Source organism: Mustela lutreola, chromosome 16 (assembly GCF_030435805.1).
Source record: "Mustela lutreola isolate mMusLut2 chromosome 16, mMusLut2.pri, whole genome shotgun sequence".
Classification (NCBI taxonomy): Eukaryota; Metazoa; Chordata; class Mammalia; order Carnivora; family Mustelidae; genus Mustela; species Mustela lutreola.
The window spans coordinates 59,991,819-60,007,134 of NC_081305.1; the positions used below are offsets into that span (position 1 = coordinate 59,991,819).

A 15,316-nucleotide genomic window follows, 5' to 3' on the forward strand; every position below is an offset into this window, starting at 1 on the left:
CGCACTTGGGAATGGAGCTCCTGAGACATCTGGTCCTGGGTCTGTGTCCTGGAAGCAGAGGCCGGGCTGGGGACACCCAGGGATCATCCAGCCTGCCCCTTTCCACCCCCAGAGTCATTTCTGGACCTTGCCGCCAGGAGTCAGTCCAACCTCCCCAAGGCTGTGAGAGCACTGGGGAGACCAGTGCCCAGCTGGCCTTCTCTGGTACAAAAGGCAATCATCCCCGGGATCTGGGGACCCTGGGGCTCTGTGTGTGGTGCCCACAGACTCAAGGCCAGGACACAGCAGGGGAGTGGGGAGAAGGGCCATCCTCAAAGAGAACCGGGTCCCCTCAGTCTTGCTATTCACAGTGTGCTCCCTGGGCCAGGATAGTCAGCATCACCTGGGAGCTTGGTAGAGGCAGACTCTGGGGTCCACTCCACAACTGCTGAGTCAGACTCTGCATTTTCACAGGATCTGCAGACCCTCCGTGGGCACAGGAGGAGCAGAGGCGGCGGCACCCCCACATCATGGGGTCACAGCCTGGCTGGGCATCTGCTGAAGCAGCATTTCTAGGTGTCCCCTGGGCATTCACTGTCTTGATACAGTTCCACAGTGATTCCAGCGCACAGTGGGGATGACATCCTGGTAACAGGAGTTCCTGAGGCAACCCCCAGGCTCCTGCTCCAAAGGGGAAAGCCACAAGGGGAGGAGAGAGGGCTGTGGGGGCGCTGTCCCTGTACCTTAACCCCAAGCTGTGTGGGTCTCTGGACCCCAACGCCACAAGCCTGTGCATATCCCAACAAGGGCATGTGCGCGCTCTCCTATATGCTGGGAAATCACAGCTGAAGAGGGAGAGGCCTCAGCCCTTGTCAGGGAACCCAAACGTAGACAGAAATGAAAGGGGTAGGGGCCAAGAAAGTCAGGAGGCGGGGAGGAGCATGGAAGGGAGGAAGGGCAGGGACTGACAGAGACCCCGCCCCCATCCCGCATGCCCCGCCCAGGGCTCCTCCGTTCAGGGGCCCCTCAGAGCCCAGGGAGGAAGGGCGGCCAAGCGGACAAGTGTGGAGAGCAATGCTCCTCCTGAGTTTTTCTAGAGCAGAAGCTCTTCTCACAGAGGGAGGGATAGAGCGGGCAGCAGGCACCGTGGAGTCCCCTTCAGCCATTCCCCGAGGAGGACGGGTCCCTGGCCGGGAGGGGAGAGGGCTGTGGGGGCGCTGTCCCTGCACCCTGACCCTGAGCTCTGTGGGTCTCCAGACCCCAACGCCACAGGCTTGTGCTTGTCCAAACAAGGGCATGTGCCCGCGCTCCCATATGCTGGGAAATCACAGCTGAAGAGGGAGAGGCCTCAGCCCTTGTCAGGGAATCGAAATGTAGACAGAAGTGAAAGGGGAAGAAGGGGACAAGGAAGTGGGGAAGGAGGTAAGGGGTGGAGGAGGGAGGGGAGGGGAAAGGAGGGGCCCTGGCAGATACCCCGCCCCACACCCCTGCCTCCGGGGCCACTTAAGACAGAGCCAACATTGGGACAACTGCTTCTCCTGAGCATTTCTGGAGCAGAAGCTCTTCTCACAGAGGGAGGGACAGAGCGGGCAGCGGGCACCATGGAGCCCCCTTTGGTCCTTCCCCGAGGAGGACGGGTCCCCTGGCAGGACCTCCTGCTGGCAGGTGAGAGGGACAGTTCCCTGGGAGGAAGCGGCAGGGTGGGAGAGAAAGGCTGGCTGGGGTCTCCAGGGAGGACAGGGCTCTGAGAGGGGACAAGGGAGCAGGGCAGGACTGGGGGAGCCGCTCAGCGACAGGACTGTCTCAGGATCTGGAGGTGGTGAGCCACGGGCTGTTCCCCAAGTTACTCATCACTGAGCACTGAATTTGGAAAACTGATGATAACAACAACCAGGGACCCTAACTGCTGTCCCTTCCCACCAACCTGAGATCTTGACAAGCGCCAGACTTGGAGGGCCCTGGGGACACATTCATTCAGCCCCGGTATTTGCCGCCTGCCCCACCACGGGGGTACAGCACACATCAGACGAGTCCCTGCTCCCCAGGCTCACTTCTGTGGGGACGAAGACGTCTAGAATGTGAGGTCAGGTTCTGACAAGCATCATGAAGGGAACAGAACAGGGAAAGGTCAGGACGTGGAGACAGAGGGTCTTCAGAGGAGGCGGTCAGGGCAGGCCTCTCCCGAGGAGCCCCTGAGCGTGAGCAGGTATCTGAGGGCAGTGAGGGAGTGAGCCACAGACATGGGAGGAAGTTGTTCCAAACAGAGGAAGTAAGTTCAGAGATGAAGCAGTGCGGTCATGCCGCTGACCTTGACCAGCAGAGACACACACAGACACACAGATACCCGTGCACACTCACACACACACACCCCAAGGCTAGGGGGCTAGGGGATGCGGACCTGCTCCGTCTGCAGGGCCCCAGCTTTCCCTCCGACACCCAGGTCCAGACCCTGATCCGTCTGCTCCCTTCCCTCCTAGTCTCGCTCTTAACCCTCTGGAACCCGCCCACCACTGCCCAAGTCACTGTGGAGTCCGTGCCGCCCAGTGCTACCGAAGGGAAGGACGTCCTTCTGCAAATCCACAATCTGCCTAGGGATACTGGACGCTTCAACTGGTACAAAGGGGCCACAACAGAGGAGAACCATCGTATTGTATCATATGTAGTAGATACACAAAAAACTATTCTAGGACCTGCACACAGCGGCAGAGAGACAGTGTACCCCAAGGGATCCCTGCTCTTCCGGAACATCACCCTGAAGGACACAGGAGTCTACATCCTACAAATCATAAATAGAACTTATGACACGGCAGAAATAACTGGACAGGTCCGCGTATTCAGTGAGTAATTCCCTCTCACCTCTGGTGCGGGGTGGGGTGAATTCCTGCTTCACACAGGATGAACAGGTTGGGACTGGGCCTCCTTCCCCCTCTGCATTATGTCCCGTGTTGGGGGAGGGTTCCAACATTTAGTGCAGGACACACAGTGGAGACTAACTTCCTAAGACTGGAATTCCTTTCCTGGAATCCAGACTCTGGGATCATCTGAGAAAGACTCTGCAGGGTCCATCAGGGCCAAGGTTGGGGGTCCCTGATATCCTCACCAGAGCTCAGCCCAGACCACTGTCTCAGGGCTCCTGACTCTAGTGACCCTGGGGCATCTGTGCCGGGATGGGGTTGGGGTTCCTGGGCAGAGCTGACTGGGAACAACCATTTCTGGCTGCCTGAGGTGGTCACCACCAGGGTTCAGTCTCAAGAGCCACATCGGGGGAGGGGCCGAGCCTGGTCCTTCACCTGAGGCTCAGCATGGACAGCACAGACCTAAAAAGCCCCCAGTCCATTAGCCAGAGGAAGGGCAGCACTGCCAGGGAGGAACAGAGCAAAGAGAAGCTCCATGCCACCCCTCCTCCTCCAAGAATCAAGCCCAGGGAACCTTCTTTAGCGGAGCAAAGTAGTTAACAGCTGCCGTTTGATTGGCCAGCTTCTATAGCCCAAATTTGGGTTAGGTATTTGGGGTTGTTTAAAGGATAATTCAGGGACGCCTGGGTGGCTCAGTTGGTTGGACGACTGCCTTCGGCTCAGGTCATGATCCTGGAGTCCCGGGATCGAGTCCCGCATCGGACTCCTAGTTTCATGGGGAGTCTGCTTCTCTCTCTGACCTTCTCCTCATTCATGCTCTCTCTCACTGTCTCTCTCTCAAGTAAATAAAGAAAAAAATCTTAAAAAAAAAAATAAAGGATAATTCAAAGGCCTGGCAAGTAGAGGTCATTTATCATTATACCTGGTGCATTAAGGGGAAACCAAGGCACAGGGAGATACAGTCATTGAATCAGGGTCACACAGACTGAGGAGCAGCAGATGGGAGTGACCCCAGTTCTGTGTGCAGAAACAGCCCCGTCTTCTCCTCCATCAGAGGGAGGGATGCTGGTGTGCGCGGTGAGAGCAAACAGAGGCTCCCTCCATGTTTGCTCTGGAACCCAACACCCTTTGTCAGAACGAGCTGGCCGCCCTCAGATGCCCGAGCCTCACCTCCCTATTCTAGACTTGAGATCTGATTGTTTCCTGCTGTCTTCCTGTCCCTCCCACTGGGGTGTCAGGGAAAGGACTGGCCTTCTGCTCCCCATCATGCCCCTAAAACCAGCCCAGGGGCCACATGTAGGAAACTCAGTTGCTTTTGTTGGGGAAGGAAGGAGGGAAGGGTGTGGGAGTTTCTCCCAACGAGGGCAGAGAGCCTGGTGGTCAGATCTCCTAGGATCCTGCACCCAGAGTGCCTCTCTGAAGAGATGATGGGTCGTTCATTCCCTCAGCTCCCCTGCCCCTTGCTCATCCCCTCGCTTTCTGCTGGTCATTGGTCTCAGCTCTTGTTCATGATACCGAGGCTGCTGGCCACACGAGCTAGAGGTTCCCGGTGCTGATGCCACCGTGATGTCTGGGTGGAGCAGACGCATGACTAAGGGCCAGAGGGAACCTAAGGGTCAGAGTGTGAGGGACAGCCCTCTCCTTGCAGATCATCACCTGAACACAGACATTCATCCTTCTTTTTTTTTTTTTTTATTTATTTATTTGACAGAGGGAGATCACAAGTAGGCAGAGAGGCAGGCAGAGAGAAAGAGAGGGAAGCAGGCTCCCTGCTGAGCAGAGAGCCCGATGCGGGACTCGATCCCAGGACCCTGGGATCATGACCTGAGCCGAAGGCAGCGGCTTAACCCACTGAGCCACCCAGGCGCCCCAGACATTCATCCTTCTGCAGACAGCAGGGCCATCCTCTGGGACACCTTCACAGAGCTGTCTGGGGCCCTCCAACTGGCTGGCACCTCAGAGGAAGCTTAGCCCCAGGCCCCAGGGACCAGGGACCAGGCCCATTCTCATTAAGCTGCTTTCTGGGTTTCCCTGCAGAGCCGTTGGCCCAGCCCGCTCTCCATGCCAGCAACACCACAGTCACAGAAGACAAGGACTCTGTGGCCCTGACCTGCTCCACAAATAACCCTGGGGTCTCTATCGGGTGGCTCTTCAATGGCCAGAGTCTAAAGCTCATGGAGAGGATGACACTGACCCAGGACAACAGCACCCTCACCATACGCCCTGTCAGGAAGGAGGATGCCGGGAATTACCAGTGTGAGGTCTCCAACCCAGGCGATTCCAGGAAAAGTGACCCTGTGATGCTGGCTGTGAGCTGTGAGTGACCCTCAAACTCTCCCCCTTCCTCCCTAATATTTCATGGCAGGCGGCGTGAAATGGGTGGCGGCCTGCAGGAGGTGGGAGCCTCCTTCAGGGCCTCTAGGGCAATGTGGATAAAATTCCCCAGAATCAGATGAATCTTGTTAGCATCTTGGTTCTGATTTGTACCAGTTGTTGTAACTCGGTCAAGACATTCAACCTCCTGAACCTCATTTTCCTCTTCTCTAAAACTGGAAAGAAGAAATGGACCACAGGGATGAGATCTCATGAGTTCATGAGATGAAATCCTGAGATAGCGTCATACTCAGATTTGGGGCTCAGTCAAATTTAGCAGCTATTGTCCTTTGGTTATTAACATTTTTGTTGCCAGCTGTAATGTCTCAGGGAACTGGGATGAGTGTTGTCTGATCACGTTCCAGCTCTCTGACCTTCACTGGTTTACTGGGCCCTGTCCACACTGAGTTGTTCATTGTGCACAGTGGGCGTGACACCTGGCCCCTCGTGGGCAGGGAAGCAGCAGATGAGTCAACATAAATATTTCCCTCGTGCCTGGCACAGAGCAGACCTCGAACGCAGTCAGCTGGTGTTATTCTCCTTAATCAGTGTTGAGTGGACAGGTAAGGGCCTCCCTCCAAGACCATCAATGATGACAGAAGACACAGGGAAGAGGCATAACATGAGAGGAAAATAAACACTCTGGGGTGGGGGGGAAATGTGGCGATTAGACAAAGTCCAAGGTTGCACTGTGAGGAACAGAAATGATGCAGTGGCCGAGGGGATGAGGGCACTGTGGTGACAACACATTCACACACACACACGCACACACACACACACACACACACCAGCCAGACCTCAACGCCCTTTCTTCCTCCCTAACTAGGCCCTTCCCCCATGGCCTCTCCTGGTTTGCCCAGATTTGACTTGGGACTCATTCCCCTCTGTTTCTTCTTCTTCAGATGAAGGAAGCACCACAGGCTTCCCTGTGGGGTCCATCATTGGCTTTGTAGCCGGGGTCCTTTTTGGACTGGCACTGGCAACTGCCCTAGGCTATCTCCTGCTCTGCACAAGGACTGGAAGGTACAATGACATTTCCCACACACCGATCGTGTCCCACAACTGCCCCAAGCCAGGAGGGAGACCTGTCCTGACCTAGGATCCTAGACGGGCTCTTCCAGGCTCCCAGCTGCCCCATGGATTTTCCTTCCCATTCCATCTGGCTCCTTTCTCGCCAGCTGCTGACTGGGGTGCTTCCTTCACAGCTTCCTTGGGTATAAATTAGGGACAATTAGGGAACAACCTCTCAGGGTTGTCTGGGTCACTTGGCAAATCTGCAGCAGTGATGACAGGACTAAGTGCTCAGCAAAGGGCATCTGTGGTTTATTTCAGTCCCCCCACTCTGTGAGGGGGATTTGCAGCCTCAGGATCTGAGGGTGGTCCTGGGCAGGGCCATGAAATGTAGAGGAGAAGAGCCTGACAGGCCAGGTATGCCACCCCCAAATGGCAGATGCGGGAACCACAGCCCCTGATGTGTGAGACCGGAGAACCTGGGCTCACCCAGGGCTAGTCTTTGGATGTCCTTTATGCTGCTTGTCCAGGAAGATGGAGATTGTGGGCGGGCCTGTGGGGGCAAGAGTGTGGCCACAGCAGGAACACCACATTCAGCACATGCTCCACATGCTGGGGATCCAGCATACCCAGGGCTCCCCAGTGTCCTGCACAAGGAGCTGCAGCCTTGACCGTACCACTCAGTCAGGCCTGCATCTTTGATTCCTTTCCTGGGTTCTTCGTTCCTTTTCAGGACACATTCTCCTAGCCACCCATCAGGCTGCAGGTCTTGCCTTCTGGGCTTCAAGGGCCTTTCCTCATCCCCTCTCCTGGGCCCTTCCTCTGCTAAACAGCACTGGTGGAGAGAGGGGTTTGGTTTTCTAACCCCTGCCTGGAATCAGGATCCTGCTTGTCCCCTGCTCTGACACCAAAGCTGTGATCTCTCCCTGCAGCCCTCACACTTAAGCCTGATCTTTCCTAGGGCCAGTGGCTGGTGTGACCTCAGAGAGCTCTGCTGCCCAGCATCCACCCCCCGTGAGTATCTTGTCAGCCTGCGTGTTCTGGGTGCCCCAAGGTCCTGCCCCAATGTCCACTCCTGCTACTCAGCCGCCTGGAGCCACTGACCCTTTCTCTGGGGTTTTAACCCAGGGACCTCAACTGGCTATATTCCCTGAACCAGCCAGGTTCAGGGATCTGTGGAATCTAGATCATAGGTCAACACCTTACCCGCACTGGGCCCTAAAATGGCCATGGCTCTTTCTCTGGGAGGTGCTCCTGCTTCCCTGTTGTCTGAGAGCTGCAGACCTGTTGCCTCCTGGGAGGATGAGCCCAAGCTTCTTCACAGCCCTGGTACTAACTCCTGTCTCTGTTCCCAGGGCAGGTTCCAGCCAGCAGCAACAAATCGCAGGTAAGCCTGCCCCCTCCACCTCTCTTTCCAGTAGGGTCCAGGCTGTGCAGGGTCAAGGCAGGGCATCCAACCAATTCAGCAACAAGGAGCAGACCCTGCTTCTTCCAGATTAACCAGGACAAGGCAAACCCTGTTCCAGCCAGGCATGACCCTCTTCAGAGACAGGACCACCCCCCACCATGTCCTGAGTTGTCCCTGCTCCCTTGAGCTGGCCAGTGGGAACAGTGGAGTCCAGCGAGGGGCAGGGTGGGCACTGAGGGCATCAGCCAGGGGTCCTGGGATAACAGGAATGGGGCAAAGGGGGCAGTGGGCAGTGGTCTGGGACTGGGGTGTGGGCCAGCAGGCTTGGAGAAGGCTGCTCAAGAGACAGAACTGGTCACTCCCATAGAAAAATGACCCTCCCGCTCTATCTACAAACACCCATTCTCTCCTGTTTAGGACTCCCTGCCCGGCCCCACAACAGCCATTCCTATCTACCAGGTGAGTGTGGGCACCTAATGTTCTGGTCCCCGAAGCCCAAGGGGGCTGAAGATCTGCCCCCAGCCTGCCCCTGACTGTGCTTTGAGGTTCAGGAAACAGCAGTGCAGAGAGGAACAGGGGATACTGGGAGGAAATAGGCTCCCATAGAGCAGCCCAGGTTGACCTAGAAGCTGAAAGTCACCCAGATGTGTTCTATGAAGGTGACAGGGGCTCAGAGGCCTCTTCTTCTTTTACAGGAATTACGACACCCAGACACAAACACATACTGCCAGATCAACCACAAAGCAGAAATGTCTTCTTAGTTTCCCCAGGGCCTGGGAGCCGCTGAGACCCAGGACTCTAGGTGGGGTCAGGAGCCACAGCCTGTGCCAGAGAACCAGCACTAGGCCCTGAGGATATTCAGGAACATCAAGGGTTGGGAACTTCCTGATTTCTGGAGACCACTACAGGCTTCCCTGAACCCAGGAAAAAGGCCCCCATCTCCCAGGAAGTGGGGGTTCTCAGGGAAAATGTCCTGACCGCTGACCCCCTGAGGATGATCTGAGAAGATCTGGATGAAGAGGACTCATCCCCTCCTTGGTCCTTTTCTTGTGAAAGGTAATTTCTCTTAGAGAAATTCACCCAGGGTCACCTGGCTGGTTCAGTCAGTAGAGCACGCAACTCTTTTCTTTTTTAAAAAAGATTTTATTTATTTACTTGAGAGAGAGAGAGAGAGAGCACGCATGAGCCAGGAAGAGGGCAAAGGGAAAGGGAGAAACAGGCCTCCCACGGAGCAGGGGGCTGGACCCAGAGATCATGTCCTGAGCTGTAGGCAGATGCTTAATTGACTGAGCCCTGAAGGTGCCCTGAGCATGCAACTCTTTATCTTGGGGTCATGAATTTGAGCACCATATGTGGTATAGAGTTTACATTGAGAAAATAAATAAAGTGTAAAAAACAAAAAAGAGAAAAGAAATTCACCCGAAACTCTGGGTCTCTTCTCTCTTTGGTCACATAGGGAAACATTACCTCTGACTTGACCAAGCCTTCATCTCTGGTCCTCCAGGATAGAAGAAGAGGTGAGGGGTGTGGACTGTTGGGACCATGCTAACTAGAGCCAGGGCTGTGGCCAAATCATAAGAGCACTCAGCAGTCCTCACACCACTCAAGGACCAAAGCAATAGATCCTCATACCACTCAGGGACCAAAGCAATAGACCAAAGCAATAGATAAATGTGGTTTGGGTGTCAAAAGCAGAGAACATGGGCCCTCTGATGACCGTACAAGATGAGCTAGGAAGGAGCAGCCATGGCAGGCACACATCCTGGTGTGGGACCCCTTCACTATCTTTTGGTGTCCTGAGTTCTCCTCCACCAGCCCTGGTGGCCCTGAGTAGTGGTTTTCACCAATAAACTTGACTGTCCCCAAATCCTGGATCCAGGGCACTGACACCTATCCAAAGGTTTCTCCTCTGTGTCCAAGGCCAGCTTTCAGGATGTCCTTACCCCCAAGGGTGACTTAGAGACAGGCTGTCAAAGTAACCCCAGTGGGGAAGACCCAGAATTCCTTCCCTGAGTATGGCCCTCCCAGGCACAGCCCATGACCTCTCGCCCAGTACTTCCCATCAATGTCCACTTTTCTCCCTGAACTGGACCTGATTGAAACACCACTCCCCACAAGGAAGCATCCAGGTCAGAGGCAGGGGGCTTTCCTCTCCTGTCACCCAGGTTCCCATGGTGGTGGGACAAAATGTCTCTTCCACCTGGTCCATGGGCATCCTCCCACCTGTGCCTCCTCTATAGCTCCTCCACACACTGGGCCCAGAAGGTCTTGGTCCTTCCCTGAGGCCCCATGTTGGGTGTTCTTCCCATGTGGGTTCGTTTGCATCACGGCACCCACATTCATACAAACAAAAGTGGTCTGAGCACCACGGTACTGCACCCACATTCACAAGTGTGTCTGCCATTGCCAGAGCTATTGTCAGTCATGAAACTAGAGGTATGAAGAACAACCTGCAAAGTAGCACATCATTATTCAGCTCTAAGACCCTCCTCATCCCAAACATACACTTCATGGGATTAGACAAGGTGACTCTGCTTGTTAGTTTCCTTTTGCTGCTGTGTCAAATTGTTGCAAGCTTCATGGTGTAAAGCAGCAAGAATCAAGGTGCGACCTTGATATGTCTTCTGGAGGCTCCAGGAGAGTGTGTTTCCTTGCTTTTCCAAGCTTTTGGTGGCCACCTGCTTCCCATGGCTGTGGCCCCTTCCTCCACCTCCAAAGCCAGCAGAGCAACATGAAGTCTCTCTGTGTCCTGTTTCCATCCATCACATCTTCTCTGGCTCTGCCTCCTCTGCCCTCCTCTGTCACTTATAAGAAAGAACGCTTGTGATTATTTTGGCCAACCCGTATATACCACCGTAATCTTACATCCCATGATTCTTAATCCTAAATCCCTTTATCATTGACAGATTCACAGATTCTGGGCCTGAGGATAGAAACATCTCTGAGGGGCCCTTGTTCCACAGCCTTCAAGCCCTCTATCACAGCCCTCAAGGCCTTGTTCATCACCTTCCTTCACTACCAACTGCTGGGGGCAGCCTGGACTTGGTCATCTAACTGTGGAGCCACTTCCTGCAGTGATGTCTACAGCACCCTCAGGGCCCTGAGCGATGGAGACAGAGGCCAGTGCACACTCCGTGAAGCCCTCTCCATCTCTTGTTAGTAATGCTCCTTGTTAAGAATGGAAAGAATGTGGTCAGAACTAGATTAAGGCTCCCAATCCCTGGGAATTGCTGGGTTCCATCAGCACCATGGACAGTGTCCCAGCCAACCTCCCCCCACAAGTTAAGCTGGGAGGAGACAATGAGGGACTGCTGGAAAGACTGCCCATTTGTATTCTACAGAAGGATATAATGAGGCCGAATGCTATTACATGGACTATTCGATTCTGCTCTGTCTATCATAAACCCTTTGCACATGTCCAGCTGTTACTTGTTGGCACATCCATTTCAGCTCCCTGCTTGGCTGATTGCTGCCCCCAGAGGGTGGCCTCTGGGAGGCTGGGAGTGAGCTCCAGCCTCCTGGGGGAACCTCCTAGCCCCTGAGGGCCAGGCCCCTCTCTTGTCTACAATAAGGAAGGAATGTTTCATAGGCGTCTTCAAACCCTTGGTGCATGACCTTGGAAATATACCCATCAGCCAGCCTGGAGCATCCCTGAGCACAGGGTCCTGTTTCCCAAGCCCCAGGTGAGCCCCCCAGGCAGCAAGGCTGAACAGAACCCTGGGCTGTTCTCCCAGCTGCTCCTAGCTGAGCCCTGTGTCTGATTTCAGGGTCCTTTGCCATCTGCTTGCCCTTCCCAGCTGAGCAAACATTCCACCCAAGGGACAAAAGAGGCCTGAAGATCTCCCAGGGTAGAATCCAACATCTGAGAGTTTCTGCATCTCCCTGCGACCCCCTCAGAGAAAGAGAAAATGCTAGGGCTCTCACAGCCACTCCTATCTTCCACATCCCACCCACAGAACCAACTCTAATGCTACAGACCCAGCCCTGCCCTTCGTGGGGCTCAGGTCCATTATGTCCACTCACAGTGACCAACATGAGGGTCACCTGGGTGCTCTTATCTTTACTATTTCTTTCCTTCTGCTTTTAGTTGGGTTCACTTTGCTCTTATTTTTCTAGTTCTTGTGGTAGGAACTCTGATTGTTGATTTGAGATATTTCCTCTCTTATAAGCCTTTCTTGCTACAAATTCCTCTCTCAGCACAGCATAAGTTGCATCCTACAAGTGATGGAGATGTTTTTAGTGTATTTAATATAATTCTGTGTATTTTTAAAATATCCTTTGAGACTTCCTTGTTGACCCGTAGATTACTTACACATATGTAGCTTGCTTTACAATTGTTCGAAGATTTTTCTGTTGTCTTTCTATTGCTGATTTCTTGTTTGATTACTATTTTCAGAGAGATGACTCTGCTTTCAATTATTTTAAGTTTGGTTATAGGCACCTGTCTGGCTTGGTGGACGGAGCCTGTGACTCTTGATCTAGGGGCCATGAGTTCTAGCCCCATGTTGGGGGTAGAGTTGACTTCAAAACAAAGTAAATTTGGTTAGCTTTTAGATATGACACCAAACATAAGCCACAGAGAAGGATGAATTAATTGGACATCTTTTCCCTTGGTTATTCTTTAATAGTAGGTCAGCTGGCAACAAATTCTCATATTTTTCCTTCATCACAATATTTCCTTAGTTCCCCTTTCCTCCTGAAAATCATTTTGCCAGATCAGGATTTGTAGTCAGCCTGAAAACCCTGCCACTTCCTTCTGGCCTCCAGGCTGTCGGACACAAAACCTACCATCACTTAAATCAGTGTTCCTTAATATGCAATGGGTTGTTTCTCTGGCTGTTTTTCAAGATTTCTTTTTTCTTTGTCTTTAGTTTCCAGAAGTTTCCATGTGTCTCACTGTGATTGCTTATCGTGCTTGGGGTTCCCTCAGCTTCTTGGACCATTATTTCTTCAGGTACCTTTTTCAGTCCATACTTTTTTCCTACTTCTGGTATCCAGTGGTGTCAATGTTAGAGTCTTCCTTTTTTAAAAAAGATTTATTTATTTGAGAAAGAGAGGGAGAGAGCGCTCACTTGCAATTGGGGAGAGGGACAGAGGGAGACAGAGGGAGAGGGAGGTGTGGAATCCTCAAGCTGACTCCCTGCTGAACACCAAGAGACCACAAGTCAAGGAGTATGGGCTGGCTCCTGAAACTGGAGAAGGCAAGAAAATTGATCCAACCCCAGAACCTCCAGAAAGGAATGTGGTCCCGCCAATAACTTTATTATAGCCCAGTAAAGCCCATGGTGGACTTCTGACCTCTGGAACTGTAAGAGAATAAGTATCTGTTGCTTAAAGCCACCATCTTCGTGGTAATTTGTTACAGCAGTAACAGGAAGCTAATAGAGACCGCATATTGGATAATATTGCTGTGTGAAGATCAAATGGGGGGAGCCTGGTAATCGTAGGGTGGATATATAGGAGAAAATCCTTGTTCTGGTGAGATACAGGTGGAAGTAGTGAGGGTGAAGTAGTATGATACCTATAACTTTCAATTGGTTTATTAAAAAAATCATACGTAGGGAGCCTGGGTGGTTCAGTCATTTAAGCATTTGCCTTCAGCCCAGGTCATGATCCCGTGATCCTGGGTTCGAGTCCTGCATCAGGCTCTTTGCTCAACAGGGAGTCTACTTCTCCCTCTGCCTTTTGCCTCCCCCCAATTCATGTGCTCTCTTTCTCTTAAATAAATAAAATCTTTTTTAAAAATCATATATATATATATATATAATGAAAATGATTTGTGTGCATACACATGCACACATTTAGATCTATACAGACAGAATACAAATGTGGCATGGTAAATAGGGATGAGAGGTATCTGGGAGTCCCCTCTCATAGTCTTGCAAGTTTTCTCTAAGTTTGAATTTTTTAACGGGGGGGGGTGTGGCCTTACATTTTTGAAGTACACACAGAAGTGTTTACAAACAATACTATATGATTTGTAACATATAATCCAGTGTGTGGAGGAGTAGAAGGGAGGTAGACACAACAAGGTTCATCATGAATTGATACTTTGGGGCTGGAGATGGGTGCATGGGGTTTCCTGATACTATTCTCACTAGTCTAGTGAACTACAGTCCACTTGTATATGTTTGTATACAAACTCTCTTTGTATTTCTTTGAAATTTGCCATATTAAAAGATTTTAAGGAAGGAGAGAAAAAAATCCAATCGAGAAGTTTTATCAGAGTTCCACAGAACTTTCAATTCAGATCATCTCAAAATCATAGAAATTCATCCTTGGAATAGAAAGGGAATATCCCCCTAACTTATTCCAAGGCTAGTATAACCTTTAAACTAAAATGGGAACAACAACAGAAGTACAGAAAAAGGAAAATACCAGACCAATCATACTCATAAATAAAGATGCAAAAATGCTAAACAAGATACTCTCAAACCAAATCCAATAGTATATAGAATAAAAACAGTACACCGTGACTAACTTAACGTTTGTCCCAAGAAAGAAAAGGTCATTGAACATTAGAAATTTATAAATGGGGGGCACCTGGGTGCCTCAGTCAGGTAAGCATCTGACTCTCGATTGTGGCTCAGGTCATGATCCAAGGGTCCTGGGATCAAGCCCCACATCCGGCTCTCCTTCTCCCTCTGCCTACCACTCCCCCTGTTTGTGTAATCTCTCTTACTCTCATATAAATAAAAAAATCTTTTAAAAAAAATTATAAATGGGGGACACCTGGGCGGCTGTTAGCTAAGCGGTGGGCTCTTAACTTCAGTTGGGATCATGATCTCAGGACCCTGGGATTGAGCCCTGCATTAGGCTCCCCTCTCAGCAGGGAGTCTGTTTGTCTCTCTCTCCCTCTGCCCCTCTCCCCATCCTGCTTCCTCTCTCTCCCTCTCTCTAATAAATAAAATCTTTTAAAAATTAAAAATTAAAACACCCAGATGATACCCAATTCTAATTCATAAGTCCTTTCATTTTTTTTTAAAGATTTTATTTATTTGACAGAAAGTGAGTGAGCAGAAGTAGGGGGAGCAGCAGGCAGAGGGAAAGGGAAAGGCCCAATATAGGGCTCGATCCCAGGACCCTGGGATTATGACTTGAGCCGAGGGCAGACACTTAACTAACTGAGCCACCCAGATGCCCCAGGCCTTTCATTTTAATGGGGAGGAAATTGAGGCCCAGAAAATGGGAGAGATTTGGCCAGGATCTCTTGAGTCAGGGGATGAATGGGCTAGAGCTCAGGTCACCACAGGAAGGGGAAAAATGAAATATTTGGGGGAGGGGTGCCTGTTGGAGGAACATGCGATTCTTGTTCTCAGGGTCATGAGTTCAGGGTCATGAGTTCACACCCCACACTAGGTATAGAGATTACTTTAAAAAAAAAAAAAAGGGCACCTGGGTGGCTCAGTGGTTAAGCCGCTGCCTTCGGCTCAGGTCATGATCTCAGGGTCCTGGGATCGAGTCCCGCATCGGGCTCTCTGCTCAGCAGGGAGCCTGCTTCCTCCTCTCTCTCTCTCTGCCTGCCTCTCTACCTACTTGTGATTTCTCTCTGTCAAATAAATAAATAAAGTCTTTAAAAAAAAAAAAAAAAAAAAACTTTAGGGGCGCCTGGGTGGCTCAGTGGGTTAAAGCCTCTGCCTTTGGCTCAGGTTATGATCCCAGGGTCCTGGGATTGAGCCCCACATCAGGC

At 51.7% G+C, this 15,316-nt stretch overlaps 1 protein-coding gene across 8 annotated transcripts; it reads left to right on the top strand.

Moving 5' to 3' along the window:
- Positions 1–1,458: 1,458 nt before the first annotated feature.
- LOC131817917 (carcinoembryonic antigen-related cell adhesion molecule 21-like) lies at positions 1,459–15,009 on the top strand. Of its 8 annotated transcripts, none has more exons than XM_059151794.1 (8): positions 1,459–1,644; positions 2,457–2,816; positions 4,872–5,150; positions 6,110–6,230; positions 7,180–7,232; positions 7,579–7,605; positions 8,044–8,085; positions 10,533–15,009. In XM_059151794.1, the coding sequence occupies exons 1-8, from the start codon at positions 1,581–1,583 to the stop codon at positions 10,784–10,786; spliced, it is 1,200 nt and encodes a 399-aa protein (XP_059007777.1). In that variant the 5' UTR covers positions 1,459–1,580; the 3' UTR covers positions 10,787–15,009. The 8 variants fall into 8 exon arrangements, with proteins under 8 accessions (XP_059007777.1, XP_059007782.1, XP_059007779.1 ...); XM_059151799.1 differs by having other exon boundaries at positions 7,574–7,605; positions 10,533–10,695; XM_059151796.1 differs by lacking the exon at positions 10,533–15,009 and adding an exon at positions 8,322–10,524 and having other exon boundaries at positions 7,574–7,605.
- Positions 15,010–15,316: the final 307 nt, after the last annotated feature.